We start from the raw sequence: 22881 nt of genomic DNA on the forward strand, positions 1-22881 counted from the left end.
TACAAACAGAATGAACATTACAATTGCAAATTGTACTATATATGCATAATCCTCCAAACATCATACCAGTGATGTTACAATCAATCACTTATAGCTGAAATCTTAGTTGCTTGTCTTGCAACTAACCTATCTTATCCTATCCTCCTCCACCTTCTTGCTAAGCTCTATCAAAGCATGTATAGCCCTGCTGTAGCCCTTTTCTCGAATGAACCCTCCATTTTTTTGTCTAAATTCTACCAAAATGGTCCATTCAAATAGCCGCCATCAGGAAGACGAGCTATCCTGGTCAGTTTTCTGCTCTGCTCAGCCACATCTGTTCCTTCAGATGTTCTAATCAACTCAAAAGCCCCCATCTTCGCTGGTAACTAATCAGCCAAACTATAGTACTCCTGGGTAGGGGCCGAAGCTATCTTACTCTACACCAGACTATAGTACCTAATTAAAGTGGTAATTCTGGGTAGTGGCCGAAGTTCTCTTAGGGGCAGTTCACACAGAGTAAACTGGCGTGCAATCTGGCACGTATACTCATGTCAGAGTTTGCACAATCAAAAAAGATCGTATAACGCGCATTATTTTACGCCCGTAATTTTGCGTCCGCAAAATTACGGGCGTAAAATAACGCGCGTTATACGATCATAATCCTCATTGAAATCAATGGGATCTTTTTTGAGTGTGCAAACTCTGACACGTGTATACGTGTCAGATTGAGCACCAGTTTACTCTGTGTGAACTGCCCCTTACTCTACACCAGAAACCAAACTTTCCACCCCAGTATTTTTTTTTTTTTTGTACTGTAGTTTACTTTATTGAATTTTCAGTAATTTTTAACAGTAGAAATAAAGAGCAATGCAAACAAGTAACAGAGTCAGGAGGGAAAGGCGGAACCGCAAGATCCCCAATGGAATCAAACCCGAACAGATATATTACTCAATAACAAAACAACAGAAAGCGGAGACAACATACATACAGACAGGAGGAAGAAAGGGAGGAGGGAGAAGGAAGGTCCAAGATTAGATGCAGTGCACAATGAGCGTCCCAAAGAGAGCAAATAGAGTGGAAGGCGTCCAGGGTATTATTAAGGCTAGCAATCAAAAACTCAAGGCTCCTCACATCCTTGATGCGGGCTAGAGTAGTTCAGTGCCTGAGGGGGAGTTGACGCTCCTCCAATGTATTGCAACAAGGGTTTTTGTGGCCGTACAAAGATGGAGAAAGAGTCTGGAAGTCATGCTACCTAGGTGTCTAGGAGGGAGGTTCATTAAATATAGGAGGGGATTTAAAGGGACCTCCTGCATGAAGAGGGTGTCCGTCAGAGCCTTCACCTCCCTCCAGAAACCTAGGACAAGAGAACAAGACAAAAAATGTGTACCTACCCCGGCGTTACAACGTCAACACCTTGATGGAAGCGCAGGGTTCAAAGCATGAAGAAGAGCTGGGGTGTGATACCAGTGCATCAGAAGTTTATATTGCGATTCCCTAAAGGTTATACACTGGGATGATTTCTGAGCACAAGACTAGACAATCTGCCACTGGCCCTGGGAGATGAGGGTACCCAACGCCTCCTTCCATTTGGCCATATAGCGATACTGAATAGGAGAACCAGTCATCTGAGAGACAAGAAGCTGGTATACAGAGGATATGAGGCCCCTCGTGGAAGTGCCAGCTCGACAAATCCTTTCAAAGGACGTAGGGAGGGAGACTCTAGTGGAGCCATGGAGAGAGTGGACAAAATGAACCACCTGAGGAAGAGCTGAGTTAGCTACAAAATAGTCAAAAGGCCTGAGCTCCAACGTCACAGGGTCAATCATATCAGCAATCCGGAAAAGGCCTGCCGCGGACCACACTCTAACCATAGTGGGTGACAGACTATCAGGGAGGGGAGGATTGTATAGGACAGATACCACGGATGAGCGCTGGGATGTCTGAGAGAACTTAGCGTTACATGTGGACCAGATGAAGCGGGTGAAGCGGATGGGGCCAAGTGAATAGGGAGAGGGAGGAGTGGGGGGAGAGTTAACCCATAGGAAAGCATTGGGGTGCATGGGAGCCAACCAGAGCTTTTCTATCTCCATCTCTAGTGTACGTTGGGGCAGAGGCCCAAAACGGAACACAGCGTAGGTGAGTCGCCCAATTATAATGTAAAAGATCTGGGACAGCCAAACCCCCAGATTCCCTCCCTGCCAACATAACCAACCGAGAGATACGATGACGTTTGGCCTGCCATATGAATCAAAAGATAGCTTTCTGCAAAACGCGAAGGTCGTTCCGCAGTACCGCAATGGGGAGCATCTCGAAGTAATAGAGGAGCTTCGGTAGAAGGGTCATTTTTGCCGCAGCAATCCTCTCCAGTAGGGAGATCGACAGGGGCTGCCACTTATCCAAAAGAGACCGTAAGTCTGGAAACAACTGTGGGCAATTGACAGAATAAAGGGTATGGTAAGAGAGGGAAATCTGAATACCCAGATAACGTATGGTAGACGATCGCCACTGAAAGTCAAAGTTGGAGGGTTCACCTTGTACCCCGAGAAGTCGCCATACGCTGTGAGAAGTCGTAAAAGGTTAGGGAGAGTAGTGTGGGGGAAGGAAAGGGTAAGAAGAACATCATCAGCAAAGTGAGAGACTTTAAATACCCTGTCCCGTACTTGTATTCCTTTAAAGGGATCCTATCATTCAGGCATTTTTTCTAAGTACCACGTCAGACTAGCCTTAAGAATGGCTATTCTTCTCCTACCTTTCGTTGTCTTCTCCGTGCCACCGTTCGCCTACAATCCCGGTTCTTGCCCGTATGTAACTCAGCTCTTTCACAGCACTGGGGGTGGGCCCCAGTGCTCAGACAGCACTGGTGGTGTCCCCAATACTGCGAGAGAACTCTCCAGCGCCGCCACCTCTTCTTCAGCAGCGTCATCTTCAACCTCTTCTTCCAACGGTGGCTTGTAACTTCTAAGGCCTCTGGCCTTGGGCAATGCAGACTGAGCATGGCCATAGGACACGAGAAAATGGCCGCTTGCATAGTATTGTAAGCGGACATTTTCTCGGGGCCTGTGGGCATGCGCAGTCTGCTCTTCCCGAAGCCCAAGGCCTAGAAGTAAGAAGACACCGCCGGAAGAAGAGAATGAAAAGGCCGTTCCTGACGAAGATGGAGGCGGCGCTGGAGAGAGTTCTCTCGCAGCATTGGGGTCGCCCCCAGTGCTGCGAGAGAGCTAATTTGCATACTGAGAGAAATCGGGATTGTAGGCAAACGGTGGCGAGGAGGAGAAAACAACGAAAGGTAGGAGAAGAATAGCCTTTCTTAAGGCTATTCTGACGTGGTACTTAGAAAAAATGTCGTCTGAATGATAGGATCACTTTAACATCAGGGTCACGGCGGATCTTAGCCGCCAAGGGCTCAATGCATAGGGCAAAGATTAAGGGGGAAAGGGGACAACCCTGGCAAATGCCGTTTTGGATGGAAAAAGGAGAAGAGGCATGGGGAAGGCTAATCGCCGCTGAGGGATGGTAGTAAAGGGCCTGGATAGCCACCAGGAACGGCCCTGAGAACCCGAAGGCCTTCAGAGTTTCCTGCATAAATGACCAATTAAGGCAGTCAAAGGCCTTTTCAGTGTCCAGGCTTGAGCAGCGCCAGCATAGAATGATGGTTGGCTACCTCCACCAAGTCCACAGCTCTCCTAGTGTTATCGCAACCCTGACGACGGAACAAAACCAACCTGATCTCTGTGGACAAGGAGAGGGAGCCAAGCATCCAGTCTGTTCACCAGGAGTTTAGTGAAGAGCTTCAAATCAGTATTTAATAAGGCTATCGGGTGGTAATTATCACAGTGCTGGGGGTCTTTGCCTGGTTTAGGAATTAGTGTAAGGATGGAACTGGACATCAAGGGGGGGGGGGATCAGGGAGCCCAAAAGAAAGGAGTTAAAGAGAGTCAGGAGGTGACTAGAGCATTCGTTCTGAGAGGCCTTGTAATAGTAATAAGTAAAACCATCCAGACCTGGAGATTTACCATTAGGGAGGTCCTTCAAAACATCTGCCAACTCCTCAGCTGTGATAGGAGAGTTCAGAGAAGCTAAACTGGGAGAAGAAAGGCGTGGCAAATAGCAATCTGCAAGGTAGGCAGCCAAACTAGAGCAACCATCCACCTGAGCTAGCGCCTTCGGAGGGGGCAAATTATACAGTTTAGAATAATGTGATTGGAAAGCCTGCGCCACAGCATCAGGGTGATGTTGAAGAACACCCACGGAGTCAAACACAGAGTGGGGAGTGGAAGATGACCGTTGATCCCTGAGAGTACTAGCCAGTAGTGTGTGGGGTTTATTGCCCCGTTCAAAGTAACGCTGACGCGAGTAGAGGAGAAGACATGGTGGGTCTCCAAAGAACGGACATCCGCCCTGGCAAGAACCAGGCGGCGGAGGAACCTCAGGGGGGACGGGCTGCTAAGGAGGCCATTAGGGAAGAGATCCGAGCAAGGAGAAGGCACTCCTGGGCCTGTCTATCTTTCTTAAGTTTAGATTCTAGCACAATACAATGGCCCCTCATCACAGCCTTATGGGCTTCCCAGAGCAACGTGGGAGAATCCACCGAGTCTAAAATGTCATGGAAGTAATCAGTTAAATGAGAGTGGAAGACTTCCAGCGAGAAAGGGGATTTAAGTAGAGTCTCATTAAGATGCCAATGACAGCGGCGCACAGCCTGCGGGACAGGAGAGAGGGTGATGACTACTGGGGCGTGATTAGACCACAAGAGCGGGCCAATGTCAGTGTCTGCAAGCTGGCGGAGGGCTGAGGCATTCCAAAGAAGTAGTCAATACGCGTGTGCGTATTGGGGTGAGAACAAAAGGTATAGGAATGGACCATGGGGCTGTCTACACGCCAGAAGTCATAGAGGGAGTGAGAATGGATCAGCTGGCAGAACTCCTGAGCTAGAAGAGCTTGTTGGTGGGGGACCTGGGATGAAGGAACAGAGAGACGATCCACCCGTTCAGAGAAGATCATGTTAAAGTCACCACTGACCAACCAGATCGCTGGGGAGAGAGAATGTAGGGAGGAGAGGACCTGACGCAAGAAGGGAATCTGACCAGAGTTGGGGGCATAAGACAATGGGGCTGAAGCCCCTGGAGAAGGCCTTCCAGAATGACAAAGCATCCTCCTGAATCGAGGTGGGGCGCCGTTACCGAAATCAGGCAGAAGTATAGCGACCCCCGCCCTACGACAGTCATGGAAAGCAGAGAAGGCAGTGGGGAAGTAATGTTTAGCAAAATTAAACGTACCCATATGGTTGAAGTGGGTCCCTTGTAAGACTGCTACATCAGCTCGCAGAGAGCAGACCTCCCTAAGAACAAGACGCTTCTTAGCATCAGAGCCCAGGCCCTTAACATTAATTGTCATACATCTAACCATGGGGGCCTAGAAATAGAGGACAGCGGCAGATTGAAAGTGCACTCACCCATCGGGCCAGAAGACCTCGCGGGAACTCAGTAAGAGGAGCGCCAAAATAGAGCATCAGGCATGTGGAGTCGGGAGAGAATCCCCGATGGAACATCTCAGCGAGCCGGGGACCATCTTGAGACCTAAGGGAGAAAAAAAAGAAAAAGGAAGGGAGGGAAAGGGAAGACACAAGAGGGAGGAGTACAAAAATCAAAATGCAGAGTGCAAAATCAATTCAATTAGCAAAGTACATAGTGGAACCTGAGTAAACAGTCAGGACTAAGTCCCCTGACCAGGGGAAAAAACAAATGTCCAATTGAGCATTAACAAAAATACCTCGCGGGGCCACATCGTGAAACCACAACTGGACACAATCCCCAGGGAGTGGGAGGCGAACCAGGACAGGGAACGGCCACCAATAGGCGGACCTAAGTAGAGCACTGGAGGGAAGGTACGAGCCCACCCCACCAGCAATATATCAACCAACAGCAGAAGAAAATAAAGAGGAAAGAAAGAGAAGGGAGAAGAGGAGAAGAAGAAAAGGAGAGGGGGAAAAAAGGAAAAAAGAGACAAGAAATACAATCACATCAACCCTCGAGGGGAGCAGGAGAATCAAAAAGCTAGGAAGAAGGAGGGTCCATTCTTGGTCTCCTAGGAGGAGCAGTAGGGGAAGGCAATTGTCGTCTCTTGGGCCTCTGGACAGTCCAGACTTGAGGCAAGGGTGGAGGTGGAGTCTGCAATTCCCAGTTGAGTAGATCCAGAGAGGCACAAAAGGACTCCAGGTCTGAGTAGACTCGAAGAGTAGCAGAACAGCCTTCATGCCTGGCCGTCAGGGCAAAGGTAAAGCCCCAGCGGTATGGAATCTGGCGATCAAGAAGAAGCTGGAGCAGGGGACGAAGATAGAGCTGAATCTTTGCCCCATCAAAGTCAATGTCTTTGAGTTTGCGAGCTTTAGACAATATAACCCCATCACAGCAAAGTCATGAACGCAGCAAACCACATCACGTGGATTAGGGCCAATTCCTTTCGGACAGAGAGCTCTGTGAGCCCTATCCAGTTTGATTTTGTGGGATGGAGGCTCTTGCAAGATGGAGTTGAAGATCGCCTCCAGTGTAACATGCAGGTCTTCCTCGTGTGTGGCTTCAGGGAGCATCTTGACTCTAATATTGTTCTATCTACCCCTGATATCCAGGTCCTCTAGATGGCGCTGCATATCACTGAAGGCCTGGGAGTGGGAGAAGACAGTGTCCTGAAGCTGGGAGAGATGGGTGTGGGTAAGATCATGGTCGTGTTCCAGAGATTCGACCTGATGTGCAATGTGCTTAAAGTCTTGCCTTAGAGCAGCAATTTCCGTGCGTATTTCCATACGGCAAGCAGCAGTAACATTAGCAACCAAAGAAGCAAAGTCCTCCTTAGAGGGGAGCTGAGCAACAAAGCCATCATACGTGGAGAGAACCACATGTGAATAAAAATAAACAGCTGTATCCTCAATGGCCAACACGACATCTACCTCTGTGCAGCATACATCCCCCATCAGAGTCCCCCTACCACAACCTAGACATCTATTAGGTTCTACAAAGGGAAGCTGTCCAGTTCCGGTCCTGAGGCAGAGTGCTGATCTGTGGCGACCTCAACGCCAGGGCAGGCACAGAGAAGGACTATCTGTCCTCCGATAGAAACTCGCACATCAATGGAGGCGAGATCTACCACCTGGAATCCACACCGACAAGAAGAAATAGCTATGACTGAGTTGTCAACAAGAGTGGGAAACAGCTGCTGAACCTGTGCCGGAATCTGGGACTGTACATAATGAACGGGCATATCAGAGGGGACTCTCTAGGACGCTTCACAGTAAACTCCCACATGGGCAACAGCGTGGTGGACTATACCATCACAAATGCAGACCCAGCAGACATAGATGCCTTCATAGTCACCCCTGAGACAAACCTGTTGGACCACAATCAGATCCTGCTGTACATGAGATCCACTGACAAGCCACCCACACAGCAGCCCCACCAGACTGGTCTCTACAACCTGCCACCATCCTTTAAATGGGACAGCCACCGAATACACCAACACCGCCAACCAACCTGAAATCAAGGAACTGCTCATAAACTTCTATGTGAGCTTCTATCAGTCAGACCAACAAGGGGTAACATGGGCAGTGAAGGACTTCAACAACATCCTGTACACCACAGTGAACAAGCAGGCCTGAAACAAACCAAACCTAAGAGACCTACTAACGAACAGTCTCAAAAATGGTTCAACAGCGACTGCAAGGTTCTACCTCATTCCCTAAGGGCAGCCTCCAACCAAAAACACAGTGACCCCCAACAACAGGGAGGCAAGGGACACCTATGACAAAGGCACCCTCAGAGAGAATAAACAGAGGCTCCTCTCTCACAATATCCAGCAACTTGAGGACTCCCTCCAGGACAGCTCATTCTGGGAGAGCTGGAACCATATGGGCACAAAGCCCAAGAAAAACTCCCTCTACATCCAAAACGGCAACATATGGCTCAACTACTTCAGAGACCTCTACAAAAACATCCCTGAAGAAGACCAAACCCCAGAACAGCAACAGATAACCACAAAACTGAGGGACTTGGAGGAGGCCATCAAGGACTTCCAGAACCCTCTGAACTCACCAATCACCATAAAAGTTATACAGGAAAGAATTGCCCTGATGAAAGGGAAAAAGACCAGTGGTCCCGATGGCCTCCTACCAGAGATGATTAAATACAGATCCCCAGATGTACATACGGCACTGACAAAACTATTCACCCTCTTCCTCAGCACCAGCCACTTCCTTCAAGACTGGAACAAAGGCCTCAAAACAAAACCCCCATCTGCATGAATGGGGACCAATATGACCCCGGCAACTACAGAGGGATCTGCGTTAGCAGCAGGTTGGGGAAACTGTTCAACAGCATCAGCAATAACAGAATACTCACCTTCCTCACACAACATGAGGTCCTCAGCAAGAGCCAAGCCGGGTTCATGCCAAACCACTGCACCACGGACCATATCTACATCCTGCACAGCCTCATCAAGAGCCACGTCCACAACACCAGAAGAGGCAAAATATTCACCTCTTTCGTGGACTTTGAAAAAGCGTTTGCCTCAATGTGGGACTTGGGCCTGTTCCTGAAACTCCTAGAGAGTGGAATAGGAGGGAGAACGTATGATGTCATCAAGAGCTCCTACATCAGAAACCAATGCAGCGTGAAGGTGAACAGATAGAGGACAGCATATTTCCAGCAGGCCCAAGGGGTCAGACAGGGCTGCAGCTTGAGCCTAACGCTCTTTTACATTTACATCTATGAACTGGCTACAGCCCTCGAGGCCTCACCAACACCATGCTTTACCCTGCATGATTGCAAGATGAAGTTCCTGCTGTATGCAACAACCTCCTGCTTCTGTCCCCCACTGATAGTGGCCTCCAAGACAGCCTGGCAGTACTGGAAAAATTCAGCACCACATGGGCACTACCCATCTACCATAAGAAGACCAAAGTCATGGTATTCCGGAAGAAGGGCCACAATACAGCCTCCATCCCCCACCTCGCATTAAACGGCAGCTATACCTATCTTGGGCTGGAGCTCTGTCAATCAGGGCGCTTCAAAGCAGCAATAGAGACCCTTAAAGGAAAAGCCAGCAGAACCTCCTTTGCCATCAGAAGGCAACTGTACCACCTCAAACTACCGGTGAGGGTCTGGCTGAAGATATTTGACGCAGTCATCGCTCCGATCATTCTCTATGGCAGTGAGGTCTGGGACCCAGACACCTACCCAGACCAGTCAAAGTGGGATTCCAGCCCAACAGAGACCTTCCATCTAGAGTTCTGCAAGTACCTCCTCCAGGTCCACTGCAGCACATCCAACATGACATGCTGGGCAGAGCTAGGCAGGCTCCCCTTAGGGCTCACCATGCAGAAGAGGGCACTATCATTCTGGACACACATACACGGCAGCAGCCCCAGCTCTTACCACCACCAAGCCTGGCTAAGCCACAGAGCCCAGAGCAAACGTGGTGCCCCCCAACCAAGCATCAGCCGCCTGCCAAGCCAAAAACCCCAACATGCCATGAACAAGGCTCAAATAAAAGCTGCCATTGAGAGCGACAAAGAGCGGTACATCGATGAGAATTGTTATATGGAGAAGCACAATAAAGAACTCCAAGAAACTTAACGCATACCAGTCACTGCAAAGGGACTACAGCATGGCCACCTACCTGGAGAAAATACCCCACCCCAAACACAGACAGACCCTGAGCCTGTACAGACTGAGCGCCCACAACCTAGAGATGGAGACGGGGCACCATAGGCAGACGTACAAGCCACGGGAGAACAGGCTGTGCCAGCACTGTGACCAGGGGTCCTTAGAAGACGAGTGTTAGGATTGTGCAGAAGCTGCGGCCATGAGATGGGCGTAGCTGCCTGTTCTTCTGTACAGTCCAGCGTTTCAGGGGTTAACCTGCCTTGCAACAGCCGGGTGTGGTCGAGTCTTTGATGGACTGGTGTGTCGACCAATGGACAATGGATTGGGCAGCTGGGCTATTTGCTGGTGACCGCCCCTTGCCTATATAAGGGGGCTGGTCTGGACGCCCGGCGCTCTATGATCACATTCTGAAACCTAAAATAATGTATGGATGTGTATGTATGGGTTCCAGCCTGTAAACCTGAGTTGCCCTAGCTAGTAATCTTCCCTGAGTCAGCAATGTCACTATTAGTCAGGCAGCATGCTGCCATGTATGTTGTATGATAGTACTCAGTGGCTTTAGCTAGCATCCCTTCTCAGTCTGGGGTCACTGGAAGTGGGCTTGGCAGTAGTTGCCTTGGTGGTTGGGTGGAACAGCATCACACTAGGTTTAGTTGGTCTCTGGCTAGTCCAGGAGTTCTGGCTAGCCAGTTAGTTTATTTGGGCGGCTGCTCTGACTGCACAGGACTCTGTGAATTGTTAACAGAACACACCTGGTCCTTTAATTTAGCTGGCAGTGACATCAACTGTCAGACAGTGTTCACACTAAGTGTTGGCAGTTCAGGAGTCCAGAGGGCTCTGCAGGGTTTTCATTTGTTTAGGTTTTTTTTTAATAAACCCTGCTGACCATAACAACGAGGATCATTTCCTGCTACACTGCACCAAATACTCAGCTATGAGGGGCATCTACTTCCAAAGACTCTCTGCCCAAGCTTTTTTGATTTGATTTGATTTGTATTATGCCTGGATGCCCGAAGTGCATCCAAGGTCGTTGAGGTCTTAAGCATAAATTTAAAGTGGAGGAAATCTGCAGGTGTATGTGATTTTCTCCACAGAAGTTCAGCACACCTAGAGCACCGCTGAAGAAAACGTTTCTGTGGTGTGTGCCAGGGTTGCTGCCTCCTACATCGAACTATTTGAGTGGAGGGGGTAAAAAACCTCATCCAATGCACTTTTAAGGGTTTAATTATAGTGACTGGTGGCCAGATTGGGACAGAAGAGTGAGGAGATGAGGGATAGAGAGGACTGTAGAGTAAATTTATATGTATGATGGGTAGGTGTATCCTGTGAAGGGAAAAGCAGAAAAAAGAGAGAGAGACACCGAGCACTCTAAGTGTAGTACTTTGGATGATGTGTGAGTATGACAAAGTAGGATGATAGAATGGGTACCAAATGGCCTCTCACCTTTTGTGGTTATGTAAGTCACAACACCCTATGTTGCATATAGATACCCAGGTGGAGACGGCAGCGGTTCAACCTGTTGCACCCAGAGGGGAGGGGAGGGAAGGGGGGCAATGGAGAGAAGCAGGGTGGACCTCAGTCCACAGCAGGGACTCTGCGCTCACTGGTAGCCAATAACAGGGTGGATCGATAGATCCAGGTGTTAGGGGGCAACTGCCCCTGGATATGTTGCTGTAGTCCAAATTGATGACGTATTCATGAGTGCTCGGTCCACGCATTAATGAAATATTTGTTGTTTTATGAGTTATATGTCTATTTAGGAATTACCTTATAGTTCTGCTTGTTTTGTTTTGGTTTTTCCATTCATTCATGAGTATAGTTGGAAGATAGGACCTTTGTGTACTTTTCAAAGTTTCCCGGGTTGGTAACTCTAATTTTTAATTTAATTTCAATGCACAAGACAGAAGACAGGTGTTTGATAAATCACAGAATGTCCCTCTAATTAGCAAATCAAGTGTGCTAATTGTAGCAAACATTGCACCATCAGATGATCTGAAAGATTGCTATTCAAAGCTCCTTATTTTGAACAAAGAAAAAATTACGGCATTACAGTTTGCAAGAGGAAGTTATCCCTCATGTGGGCATGTGAGTCATGGGGCCAATGGCATGATAGCTTTGACCAAGATGACCAATATATACCACTGGATCTCCATTCCCAATAGGGTAAAGTTGTTAGACCTGGGGCAGATATGACCCCACTGCTACGGCAGCCACACAGTCACCAGAAAGCTATTGATCATGGCATAGATGATTGGGAAAACTGGGTAATGACCTGTTAGTCAATTCCCCATGGCACATCATAAAAAGGGGAGGTGCGATGAAATATGTATGTATTGTGTTATGAGTTATGTGTCTATGTTATAGTTATGTTTTTTTCGTTTTTTCATGGTTATAATTAGGAAAATGGGCCTTTCTGTACTTGTGGCCAATAAGTCACTCTAATTAGCAAGTCAGGTGAGCTGATCATAGCAGACATTGCAGCACCAGATGATCTGGGAGAAGGCTGATCAAAGCAAAAATTGACATCACAGGTGTAGGTTACAGGCAGCGAGGAGACCCTGAGGATCCATAAATGTTAGGGGATGCATGACCTCTTAGTTAGAATATTTGGGGATACTGCTTAGTATGACCTGTCTGTTCTTATGCTCAGCTCCAATGTTCAGGCTTAAACCGATCTGTTCTTTGTTAGTTCTTTTTATGTTATCTTGTTTGTAAGTATATCTCTTTTTTATTACATCTTTTTCCTGCAGGAAAATATACAATATACACAATAACTAATGAATATAATACGGTAGAGACCATAAAGTTAAGAAAAAAATATGACAAAAAGGCGGACACCACCAATGAGTATGCATAAAATATGAAATGCTATTGAAAATATTAAGAAAATATTACCGTATATACTCGAGTATAAGCCTAATTTTTCAGCCCAGTTTTTGTCCTGAAAAAGCCCCCCTCGGCTTATACTCGAGTCAGCAAAAAAAAAAAAAAAAAAAAAAAAATTTTTTTTTTTAGGAGGGGGAGTCTATGACCAGCCACCATATTAATGTATAGAATCTCCCATAAAATAGTGCAAAAAAAAAAGATTTAATAAAAAAAAAAAAAAGTTCTAAATCCCTCCTTTCCCTAGAATACATACAAAAGTAGAAAATTACTGTGAAACACATATACATTAGGTATCCCTGTGTCTGAAAGTGCCTGGTCTACTGAATATAGGGTATCTGCAGTGCTCCTGTTCCGTCGGGAAGGGGTTAATAGGAGCACTGCAGATACCCTATATTCAGCCAGGCTGAATTCCAAGTGGGGGAAGTAAAAACAGTCCTCAAGCTCAGGGAAGGGGCAGACAACCAAAACACCCCCTCCCCTTTCCCAGCAACTACTGCACCCAAAAACTCCGACCATTTTAATTTTTGAAATTTTCCAGTAGCTGCTGCATTCCCCCCCTAGGCTTATACTCGAGTCAATAAGTTTTACCAGTTTTTTTGTGGTAAAATTAGGGGGGTCGGCTTATACTCGGGTCGGCTTATACTCGAGTATATACGGTACATGCATAAATATATTAAAATAGGAACAATGTATCCACAATATTTCAACATATGTCAGGAATATAAATTGGAACCAAAAGTACAAAGAGTAGAGAGAAAATGACTGTCACAAATGAAAAACTTTTCTGTGTCAAAAAAACACAGATATCGCAGAACCAATCATACCAGAAATACATAATAATAGCAACCCAATAAAGGTATTAACAATCGTATAGTATACCCAGGTGCAAGGAAATATTGACAAGGTATTATAAAGACATAGACCTATTGACTCTAAGCTTAGAAGTACTAGGTGTTTCTGATGCCTCGACATGCATTTCGCCAATCTGGCGAAACAAGCATCAGGGCACGTTCACACACATAAATATAGAGATATATAGTACTTGACCGGCATTCAGATGAAATTGTGTCCTTGTAATATGTGAATGGCTCTAGCCCGCAGAACAGTATACTCTTTGTTCTCACTCTTAGAGACGGTTCTTTCTTTATGATGTGTTTATGGACTCAGATTGTTTTCATAACATGATCCTGTTGGTGATGTTAGGGTATGCTCCCACGGCGGAAGCCAGATTCTGCTGTGTGAACTTCCACGCGGCTAGCCACGACGGGATGCCGATACAGTGCTCCGGCATACAGTCGTGGAATTCCGCTCCTGATTAGGCCCAAACGAATGGGTGTAATCAAGAGGGAATCTCGCGGACGCTGCAGCTGTCTCAACCGCAGAATCTGCGGGAAGAAGGGGCATCGGAAAAGAAACGCTAGCAGAAAAAAAAAGCAAGTCAATGGGAGCATTTTTTGCAGGCGGATTTTGAGGCAGATTCCGCTTCAAAATCCGCTTGCAAAAAAACTCTGTGTGAACTAGCCCTTAGGTAGTGATAAGACTTGTGTGACAAGAAATGAGATATACTGTATATTATTCTAATGGACTTGTCTGGTATATAAAAAGGAGACTTTTTCATTTAGTAACAGTTTCAAGTTTTTGTGATTAAATCTTTTTCCCTACAGTCCGTGAGGCAGAACTAAGGAGACTGCGTAAAATGAACATGGAGTTTGAGGAGCAGAATGCCATCTTACAGCGACACATTGAAAATATGAATAGTGCTAAAGAGAGGTTGGAACAGGAGTTGGCACAGGCAGAAAGGCAAGCAATGATCCTTCAACAGCAACTACAAACAATTCGGCAGATTTTGCTGACAAGTTTCTCATCACTACCAATTTCAGGTAAGTCATTATTAAAAAAGTTTAACACAAAATATACTGATCATTCAACAAGTTACTGATACCTTTGTAAAATATGGAGTACAGTGTCTCTCTTTTAGTTAATGTGAGACCAAAGAGAGAAAGACACCGAGCACACTAAGTGTAGTATTAAACCATACAGATGTAGGATTGAGGAGAATATTGTGATGACCAGATGGCTTCTCACCTGATGAGGTTGTGAACAGTCACAACCCCCTATATATCGCTTGTAGATACAAATCCCAGGTGAGAGTGGCAGCGGTTCAACCTGTGTAACGGAAAGTCGGTAAGACAATGGACAGCAACAGGGACCGTAGGTCCGTAGCAGGTACTCCGTGCTTACGGGTGTGCATGTAGCCTCAGTGTATCCGGTAACCACCACCTCAACTTCCACATACGTCTCAGTTTCTACCTTGCAACTACCAGGTACAAGCTGAGAAGTCTGTGGAAGTTGAGGTGGTGGTTGCTGGATACACTGAGGCTACGTTCACACCCGTAAGCGCAGATCCCCTGCTACGGACATACGGTCCCTGTTGCTAACCTTTTTAATTAAGGCACAATATACACACTATGGCACATTTGTGTAAGGCCACAAACTGGTGTTTGAAGAGAAGGCCTGATTCAAATGCATACAATTCAGGCTAAGTTCATTTGGGTCCATGGGGGAACTCGAACGACAGACCCTGAGCCAGACCTCTAAACAGCAGTTAGCTGTGAAAACCGGCTGACCCTATAGATTATAATGGGGTCCTTTGAGTGTCTGCTATTTTTGTACTGAAACTTGCGGAGAGGAATGTCCTCTATGCTTCTACTAAAAAGTTGGAAGCACAACATTTTCTACAATGTTTTTGTGATTTGGAGCATCAACATTACTGTTCATTACTGTTATTGGAAATAACGGTTTAGCCCAAACCATGAAAACAAGCCCAATGCAATTACCTCTCCACCAATTTTTTATTTATTTATTTTTACAAAACATTTTGGTAAGTAGCGTTTCCCAGACATCTGTGCAACACTAATGGATGGAGTAGAAAACATTTCTACTGCTCCAGAGTCCAGTGGTGACATTCTACACCACACTAGCATATGTTAAGCATTACATATTTTAGGCTTGGATGCAACTACTCTACCATGGACACCCATTTTATGAAGCCTCTGAAGCACAGTTCTTATTTTGTTACACTTCTATAGACAGTTTGATACACTGAGGTAAGGAATACAGCTTTTTACAACATTGGAAATATTTATAAGCCATTAAAAAATTTTACCTCTCAGCTGCACTTTGTAAGTTTGCATGGCATATCCGTGTGTGGCTTAACTGTTGTCAATGTCCTGTTGACTATGACCTTCCACTTTTTCACTATTATAATATCATCTACAGATGAAAAATGTCTGACTTGTGGCATCTTATGACTTAACAGAAAAGGTTAGTTGGGAGGATGCAGGGAGGAAAAATTTTAAAGGGGTATTCCCATGTACATAATTATTTTTTAATTTGTAGATAATTAAAAGTTAAACATTTTTGCAAATATAAGTAATTAAACATTTTGCAGAGTTTTAAAGATTTTCTCTAAGTATCTTGTGGTCACAGTCTATTGTCTTGATCGGTTGCCAGGGGATATGACCATGAATGCAGGAACTTTCTAAGGTCAGAAAATCAGCCATGATTTCTTTATTGTAGCCGGGATATCTTCTGATACATGTAGTGTCCCTGCATAATAATCCAGCTACAATAAGAAATTCATGGCTGGGTTCCTGACAAGTCCCAGACCATGCAAAGTTTCAGCATTAGTGGTCGTAACCATTGGCAAACAATCAAGATAACAGACTGTCACCACTAAGAAAGTTAGAGAACATCTTTAAAACTTTGCAGAATTTTTAATTACTTATATTTGCAAAAATGTTTAAATTTAATTACCGGTATATACAAATATAGATATGATTATGTACATGGGAATACCACATACCATATCTTCTTCTTAAGACTGAACAGATTTAACTCCTTTAAATCTCTCCATTAATCTGTCCTCTTAACTGAAGTCCTCCATACCCCTCAGTTTTGTGGCCCTACGTTGAATCTATTCTAACTCTAGGACATCCTTTCTATGAACTGGTGCCCAGAACTGAACTTTATATTGCACTAGAGGGAGGACCCAGCTTCGCACGGGTATATTATTTTGCACTAGTGTATTTTGTATGTGGTTTGTGTGTATGTTCATAAGCGTCATGTGATTATGTGTATCTCATTTTGGATATCAGTGAAAAATCTGTGATCAGTTGTTATGGATACCTGGAGTAAAGCTATATCTAATCCTTCCCCATGTAGTACTGTGTTTAGACGCAAGTATGTAATCCTTGTTTGTGTGGTACTGTGTGCAGATGCACATATCTAATCCTCCGGCGTGTGGTACTGTGTGCAGATGCGTGTATCTAATCCTCCCCCATGTGGTATTGTGTGAAGAGGCACGTATCAAATCCTCCGGCAAGTGAATCTGTATGCAGAGGCGCGTATCTAATCCTACGGCATGTGGAACTGTGTGTAGACGTGCGTGTGGTACTGTGTGCAGAGGCATGTATCTAATCCTCCCCGTGTGGTACTGTGTGCTGAGACGCATATCTAATCCTCCAGGGTGTGGTACTATGTGCAGAGGCATGTATCTAATCCTCCCCTGTGTGGTATTGTGTGAAGAGGCGCGTATCTAATCCTACATCATGTGGTACTGTATGCAGACGCGTGTATTTAATCCTATGGCGTGTACAACTGTGTGAAGACGCGCAAATCTAATCCTCTGGCATGTGGAACTGTAAGCAGACGCGCGTATCTAATCCTACGGCATGTGATACTGTGTGCAGACGTGCTTATCTAAACCTCTGGTGTGTGGAACTGTGTACAGATGCAGGTATCCAATCCTCTGGCATGTGGTATTGTGTGCAGACGTATGGTACTGTATGCAGACGTGCGTTTCTAATCCTCTGGCGTATGGAACTGTGTGCAGATGTGCATATCCAATCCTCTGGCGTGTGGTACTGTGTGCAGATGCGCGTATCTAATCCTCCCCCATGTGGTACTGTGTGTAGATGTGCGTATCTAATCCTCTGGCGGTGGTACTATGTGAAGACATGCGTTTCTAATCCTCCAGCGTGTTGAACTGTGTGCAAATGTGCGTATCTAATACCTGTGTGGTATTGTGTGAAGAGGTACGTATCTAATCCTCTGGCGGTGGTAGTATGTGAAGACATGCGTATCTAATCCTCCAGCGTGTTGAACTGCGTGCAGATGTGCGTATCTAATCCACCCCTGTGTGGTATTGTGTGAAGAGGTGTGTATCTAATCCTCCCCCGTGTGGTACTTTGTGCAGACACACATATCTAATCCTTCAGTGTGTGGAACTGTGTGCAGACGTGCATATCTAACCCTGGGTCATGTGGTACTGTGTGCAGATGCACATATCTAATCTTCCCGTGTGGTATTGTGTGAAGAGGCGCATATCTAATCTTACAGCGTGTGGAACTGTGTGTAGACTCGCGTATCTAATCCTACGGCATGTGGTATTGTGTGCAGACGCGCATATCTAATCCTCTCCCGCGTGGTACTGTGTGCTGAGACGCTTATCTATTTCTCTGGCTTGTGGTACTGTGTGCAGAGGCATGTATCTAATCCTCCAAAGTGTGGTACTGTGTGCAGACGCGTGTATCTAATCCTCTGGCGTGTGTCACTATGTGCAGACGCGCGTATCTAATCCTCCCCTGTGTGGTACTGTGTGCTGAGACGTGTATCTAATTCTCTGGTTTGTGGTACTGTGTGCAGAGGCATGTATCTAATCCTACGGTGTGTCGAACTGTGTGTAGACGCGTGTATCTAATCCTATGGCATGTGGTACTGTGTGCAGATGCGCGCATCTAATCCTACGGCATGTGGTACTGTGTGCAGACTTCCTGGCGTCCTTAGTGGCTGCCTGATACAGAGCTCCAAGCTGGGAGCAACCTTTTTCTTTCCTTTCTCACTCTTTTCTCTGTATCTTCAAAAATCCTGTAACCAAGCAAACTAGCACTATGAATTAGCAACTATAAATCGAATGGAAGACCCTGTGGAGTATTTTGTTTCTATTGTAAAGCATGGACAATGACTCAAGACCTGGTTCAGCTGGTTTCCTGTGTGTACACATGTGCCTGTTACCATCCCCCCAGGAGCTAAGGACAGCATGGACACCATGCGGCATGGAGGTGAAACCTACATGGAAATGCGGACTTCTTCTTTCAAGGAGATTTTTGGCATCTATTGCTGATGTGTGAAGATGCCTATAGCTGACTGGTATTTCTTTCTATTACTGTGGACAAGTGGGACTCTGTTACAACCTGGGAACCTACCATTACCCACCTATCCCCAGGAGTTATGGAAGCTTGGCAAGAGAGCAGCACCCAGTCTACCTGGATGGCTTCAGACCTCTCTGGGCAGGGGAACACAGTGGTAAGAAGAAAGGAAGAGGAGGGTTTGTGATGAAGGATATTTGGGGCATTTTTTTGTGGTTAATGGACAATAGTGCTGATGCAAGATACCGAACTATCAGCTGTGAGCAGGAGATCTCACTACGTACCAAAGAACTACCACATGTTATCATGATAGCTGCATATGTCCCCTACCTCTGCAAAAATGTTTTTCTGCTTGTTATATCTACATGCTGTGACCCCCCTCCTCATGTCCTCCAACCACATCTGGCTGTATTATTAACATCAAACCGCACAGAGAACTAAATGATCCTGCAGTGTGTTTGTGTTTCTTTCCTTTTTAGTTGCTATGATTCCTAGGATTTCTCTATCTGCCATGAGCTTGTATGTGTTTCTCTCTTGTTATATACTACTGTACCATCTATGAAACTGTATCACTGAAATTTCCCCATTGTGGGACTATTAAAGGATTATCTTATCTTATCTTATATCTTATGCTCTGGTGTGTGGAACTGTATGCAGATGCGTGTATCCAATCCTTTGGCATGTGGTACTGTGTGCAGACGCATGCATCCAATCCCCCGGCGTGTGGTACTGTGTGCAGACGCGTGTATCTCATCCTTAGGCATGTGGAACCGTGTGCAGATGCACGTATCTAATCCTTTAGTGTGTGGAGCTGTGTGCAGAAGCGCATATTTAATCCTCTTGTGTGTGGGACTGTGTACAGACGTGTGTATCTAATCCTATGGCGTGTGATACTGTGTGCTGATCTGTGTATCTAATCCTCTGATGCGTGTATCTCAGTTTAGATATCAGTGTTGTATTTGTGAATGTGGAGTGACCGTGTGTATTGCAGTTGGAATATGAGTGAAAGACTTGCAGGTTTGTATTGGCTAATGGGGGGGGGGGGCATTGTGTTTGGAATGCTGTATCTCAGCAACGGTACGTCCGAGCGAGTTGGAGTTTCGTCTTAAATCTTCCCGGATACCTGAACTATCTCTGTAAGAAAACAGAGATATTTTCAACTCACCCTTAAATACAACGCATTGGTAATCCTCTGACCGATGTGCACGGAAGCCGGTGGACTTGTCCAGCTGAAACGACTTGTAATTGCACAGAAAGAATATCCAGCACCATTCAGTCAATTAGAGATGAGGGAGTACTGTTCGGATCAGCCGATCCGAACAGCACGCTCGCATAGAAATGAATGGACGTAGCCGGCACGCGGGGGGTTAAGTGGCCGGCCGCCGTCAAAGCGGAAGTACCAGGTGCATCCATTCATTTCTGTGGAGCGTGCTGTTCGGATCAGCTGATCCGAACAGTACTCGCTCATCTCTACAGTCGATGTATAAAACTTAGCCTTTATTCTTACTCCATTAAAAGATTCTCCATACAGCAACCATCAATTTAACGTAGGTGCATAGATGTTACATTTACAAATGTAATATCTATGCACCTACGTTAACTTGATGGTTGCTGTCTGGAGAATCTTTTAATGGAGTAAGAATAAAGGCTAAGTTTTATACATCGACTGGTGCTGGATATTCTTTCTGTGAAGTATCTCTGTACCAAATTTGGTGAAGATCGGTCCAGTCGTTTTGTTCGCATTAGAGAACGGACAGACAGACAGACAAGAATTCATTTTTCTAATATAGAGAGATACTGCAGATGAGACCACACCAATGAATTATAAAATATCCATATCCTGCGCGTCCATACCACTTTTAGTACATAACAATTTCCTATTGTAATCTCTCCTTCTCCACCAGTGACTTTCCCAGATTTAGTCCCCCTAGGACATTTGTTGCATGGAGATTATTTTTATAACTTACGTACGTCCTCCATAGACTGCACTGCCCAAGATAACTTGGTATCATCTGCAACAATAGAGTGTTATGGTTAGATATAAGCCCACAATAAAAGCAATTGCAGGGAATTAGCTGATAACTGCGAGCAGTAAAGACACCTATCTAAAACTAGCACATGTCTGCAAACCAAAACAGGAAGCAATCTGCCAACTGGACCAAGCCAGGAAGCTTCTGAAACTGCAAAAGTTTCCCAGGTTGACATGGTAACGTTAAATGTGCAGCAGTCAAATAGAGAATTCTGACATAGAAACAGTGCTATTAACCATTAACCGGTTTTTAAGTGGAATAGGTTTCCCAAACACAGGCCTGAACCTAGCAGAAACATAACCGAAGCTGGAACCAGGTTATTATAAGGGTAAGTTCACACGAGATTTTTTGGTCTGAGGCCTCTGCCTCAGGTTCTGGACCAAAATATGGGTAGCTGTGATTGGATGCCAGTGCAAATGAATGGGCCTAATCGAGAGGGAGTATCTTTAGGCGGATGTCGTGAGGCGAATCCGCCTGAAAGAATAAGCATCTCGCTTCTTTTTCCGGGATCCAGAATAAACGGCTCCCGGAAAAAAGAACTGACCGGCTCCCACTGATTTCAATGGGAGCAGTCTTTATGGTCAGGATTTTGAGACGGATATGGCCTCAAAATCCTGACCCAAAAACTCCGTGTGAACTTACCCTAAAGGTCCTTGCAGAGAGTGGGATTTAGCCAGGTCACTTTGAAACAGCTAAATACGATAAGAGTTCAAGACCGACCAATATGGGGCAAAAATGGTCCCTACAAAATGATGGAAAATAGACGGCTCACATAGAGTTGGCTAAACACTCACTGGTGAGGATCTGGTCCTTCTGGAGTAAGGGCTTTTGCCATTTCACTGTGAGCTGGCTATATACTACTTCAGTTCAGGACCTGACCACTAAGGGACAAAAATGTCTTGACTAGAGATGAGCGAATACCGTTCAATCGAGTAGATATTCGATTGAATATTAAGGTATTTGAGATATTCGATTTCAATTGAATACCACGCGATAAACGCAGTGAAAATTCGAATTCCCTCCCACCTTCCCTGGTGCTTTTTTTGCACCAATTACTGTGCAGGGAAGGTGGGACAGGAAGCAGGAAAACATACGCATCGGTAAAAAATGGGAAAAAGTCATTGCCTAGCGAAATCATGTGACCTCCGATTCATAAGAATAGTGTCAGCCATATTCATGTCATTTGGGGTTTGGAGTTAGACAGGGAGAGACGTTGTGCTGAGGGTGAGAGAGGATTTAGGTTTGTATAGGCAGGAAAAATTAAAACAAACAGCTCTTTTAAGAGCTAAACTACTTCACCAGTGTATATACACCACTAGTATATACACTTAGCTCATAAAACTTCACAAAAGCCCTTTTTAGGGCTCAAAATCTCCACCAGTGGTATACTCTGTATACCTGTCCCATAGGGGTAATAATAAAGCTGCATACTGTTATACGGTATACACGGCATTATATAGGCCCAATATATCTACCCTCTGTATACAAAAAAACATAAATTTGTATACAATCCATCAGTTTGTCAACTCACTCACTCATTCCTGTATACTGTCATACTAGTATATACGGCAGTATATAGGCCCAATATATTTACCCTCTGTGTATACATAAATAAATAAATTTGTATACAATGCATTAGTTTGAGAACTCACACAAAAAAACCCAAAACATTTGTATACATCTCAAAATGCGCAAGGCTAGCGCAAAGGGACGTGGACGGGGACGAGGCCGGGGCGTGGAAATGCAGCTGGGGAGCAAGGTTACAGTCAAGCTACAGTGCATCCAATGCCTTCTGGTGAGGGGCAGTCAGCATCGCGCTTCTCCACAATCCCTAGCTACATTAAGCATGGTGCAGAGTACAAGATTGACCAAGCCTGAGCACCAGGAACAGGTGTTGCAGTGGCTAGCAGATAACGCTTCCAGCTGCTTTTCCAACAGCCAGTCAGCCACTAGTTCCAGTCGTGTTCCTAGCCAAGAGTCTGCCCCTCCTTCCTCCCAACATGCCCAATCTTCCCAGCAGAGTCATCCCACCTTTGCCCCCTCCCAGGAGCTGTTTTTGGGTCCTTTAACTGTACACCTTACTCTGTCCCACCTCTTTATGAATCCCAGGAGATAACAGATGAC

General features: G+C 45.6%; 1 protein-coding gene across 3 annotated transcripts in view; it reads left to right on the forward strand.

Moving 5' to 3' along the window:
• HMG20B (high mobility group 20B) overlaps window positions 1-22881 on the forward strand; it is a 362656-nt gene that overhangs the window by 319255 nt on the left and 20520 nt on the right. For all 3 annotated transcript variants that reach the window (XM_075283656.1, XM_075283657.1, XM_075283658.1), the window contains one exon: window positions 14183-14398. In XM_075283656.1, coding sequence (XP_075139757.1) covers window positions 14183-14398 — 216 coding nt within the window. The remainder of the gene's footprint in view (window positions 1-14182; window positions 14399-22881) is intronic.

This window comes from Leptodactylus fuscus, chromosome 1 (genome assembly GCF_031893055.1).
Source record: "Leptodactylus fuscus isolate aLepFus1 chromosome 1, aLepFus1.hap2, whole genome shotgun sequence".
NCBI classification, from domain to species: domain Eukaryota; kingdom Metazoa; phylum Chordata; class Amphibia; order Anura; family Leptodactylidae; genus Leptodactylus; species Leptodactylus fuscus.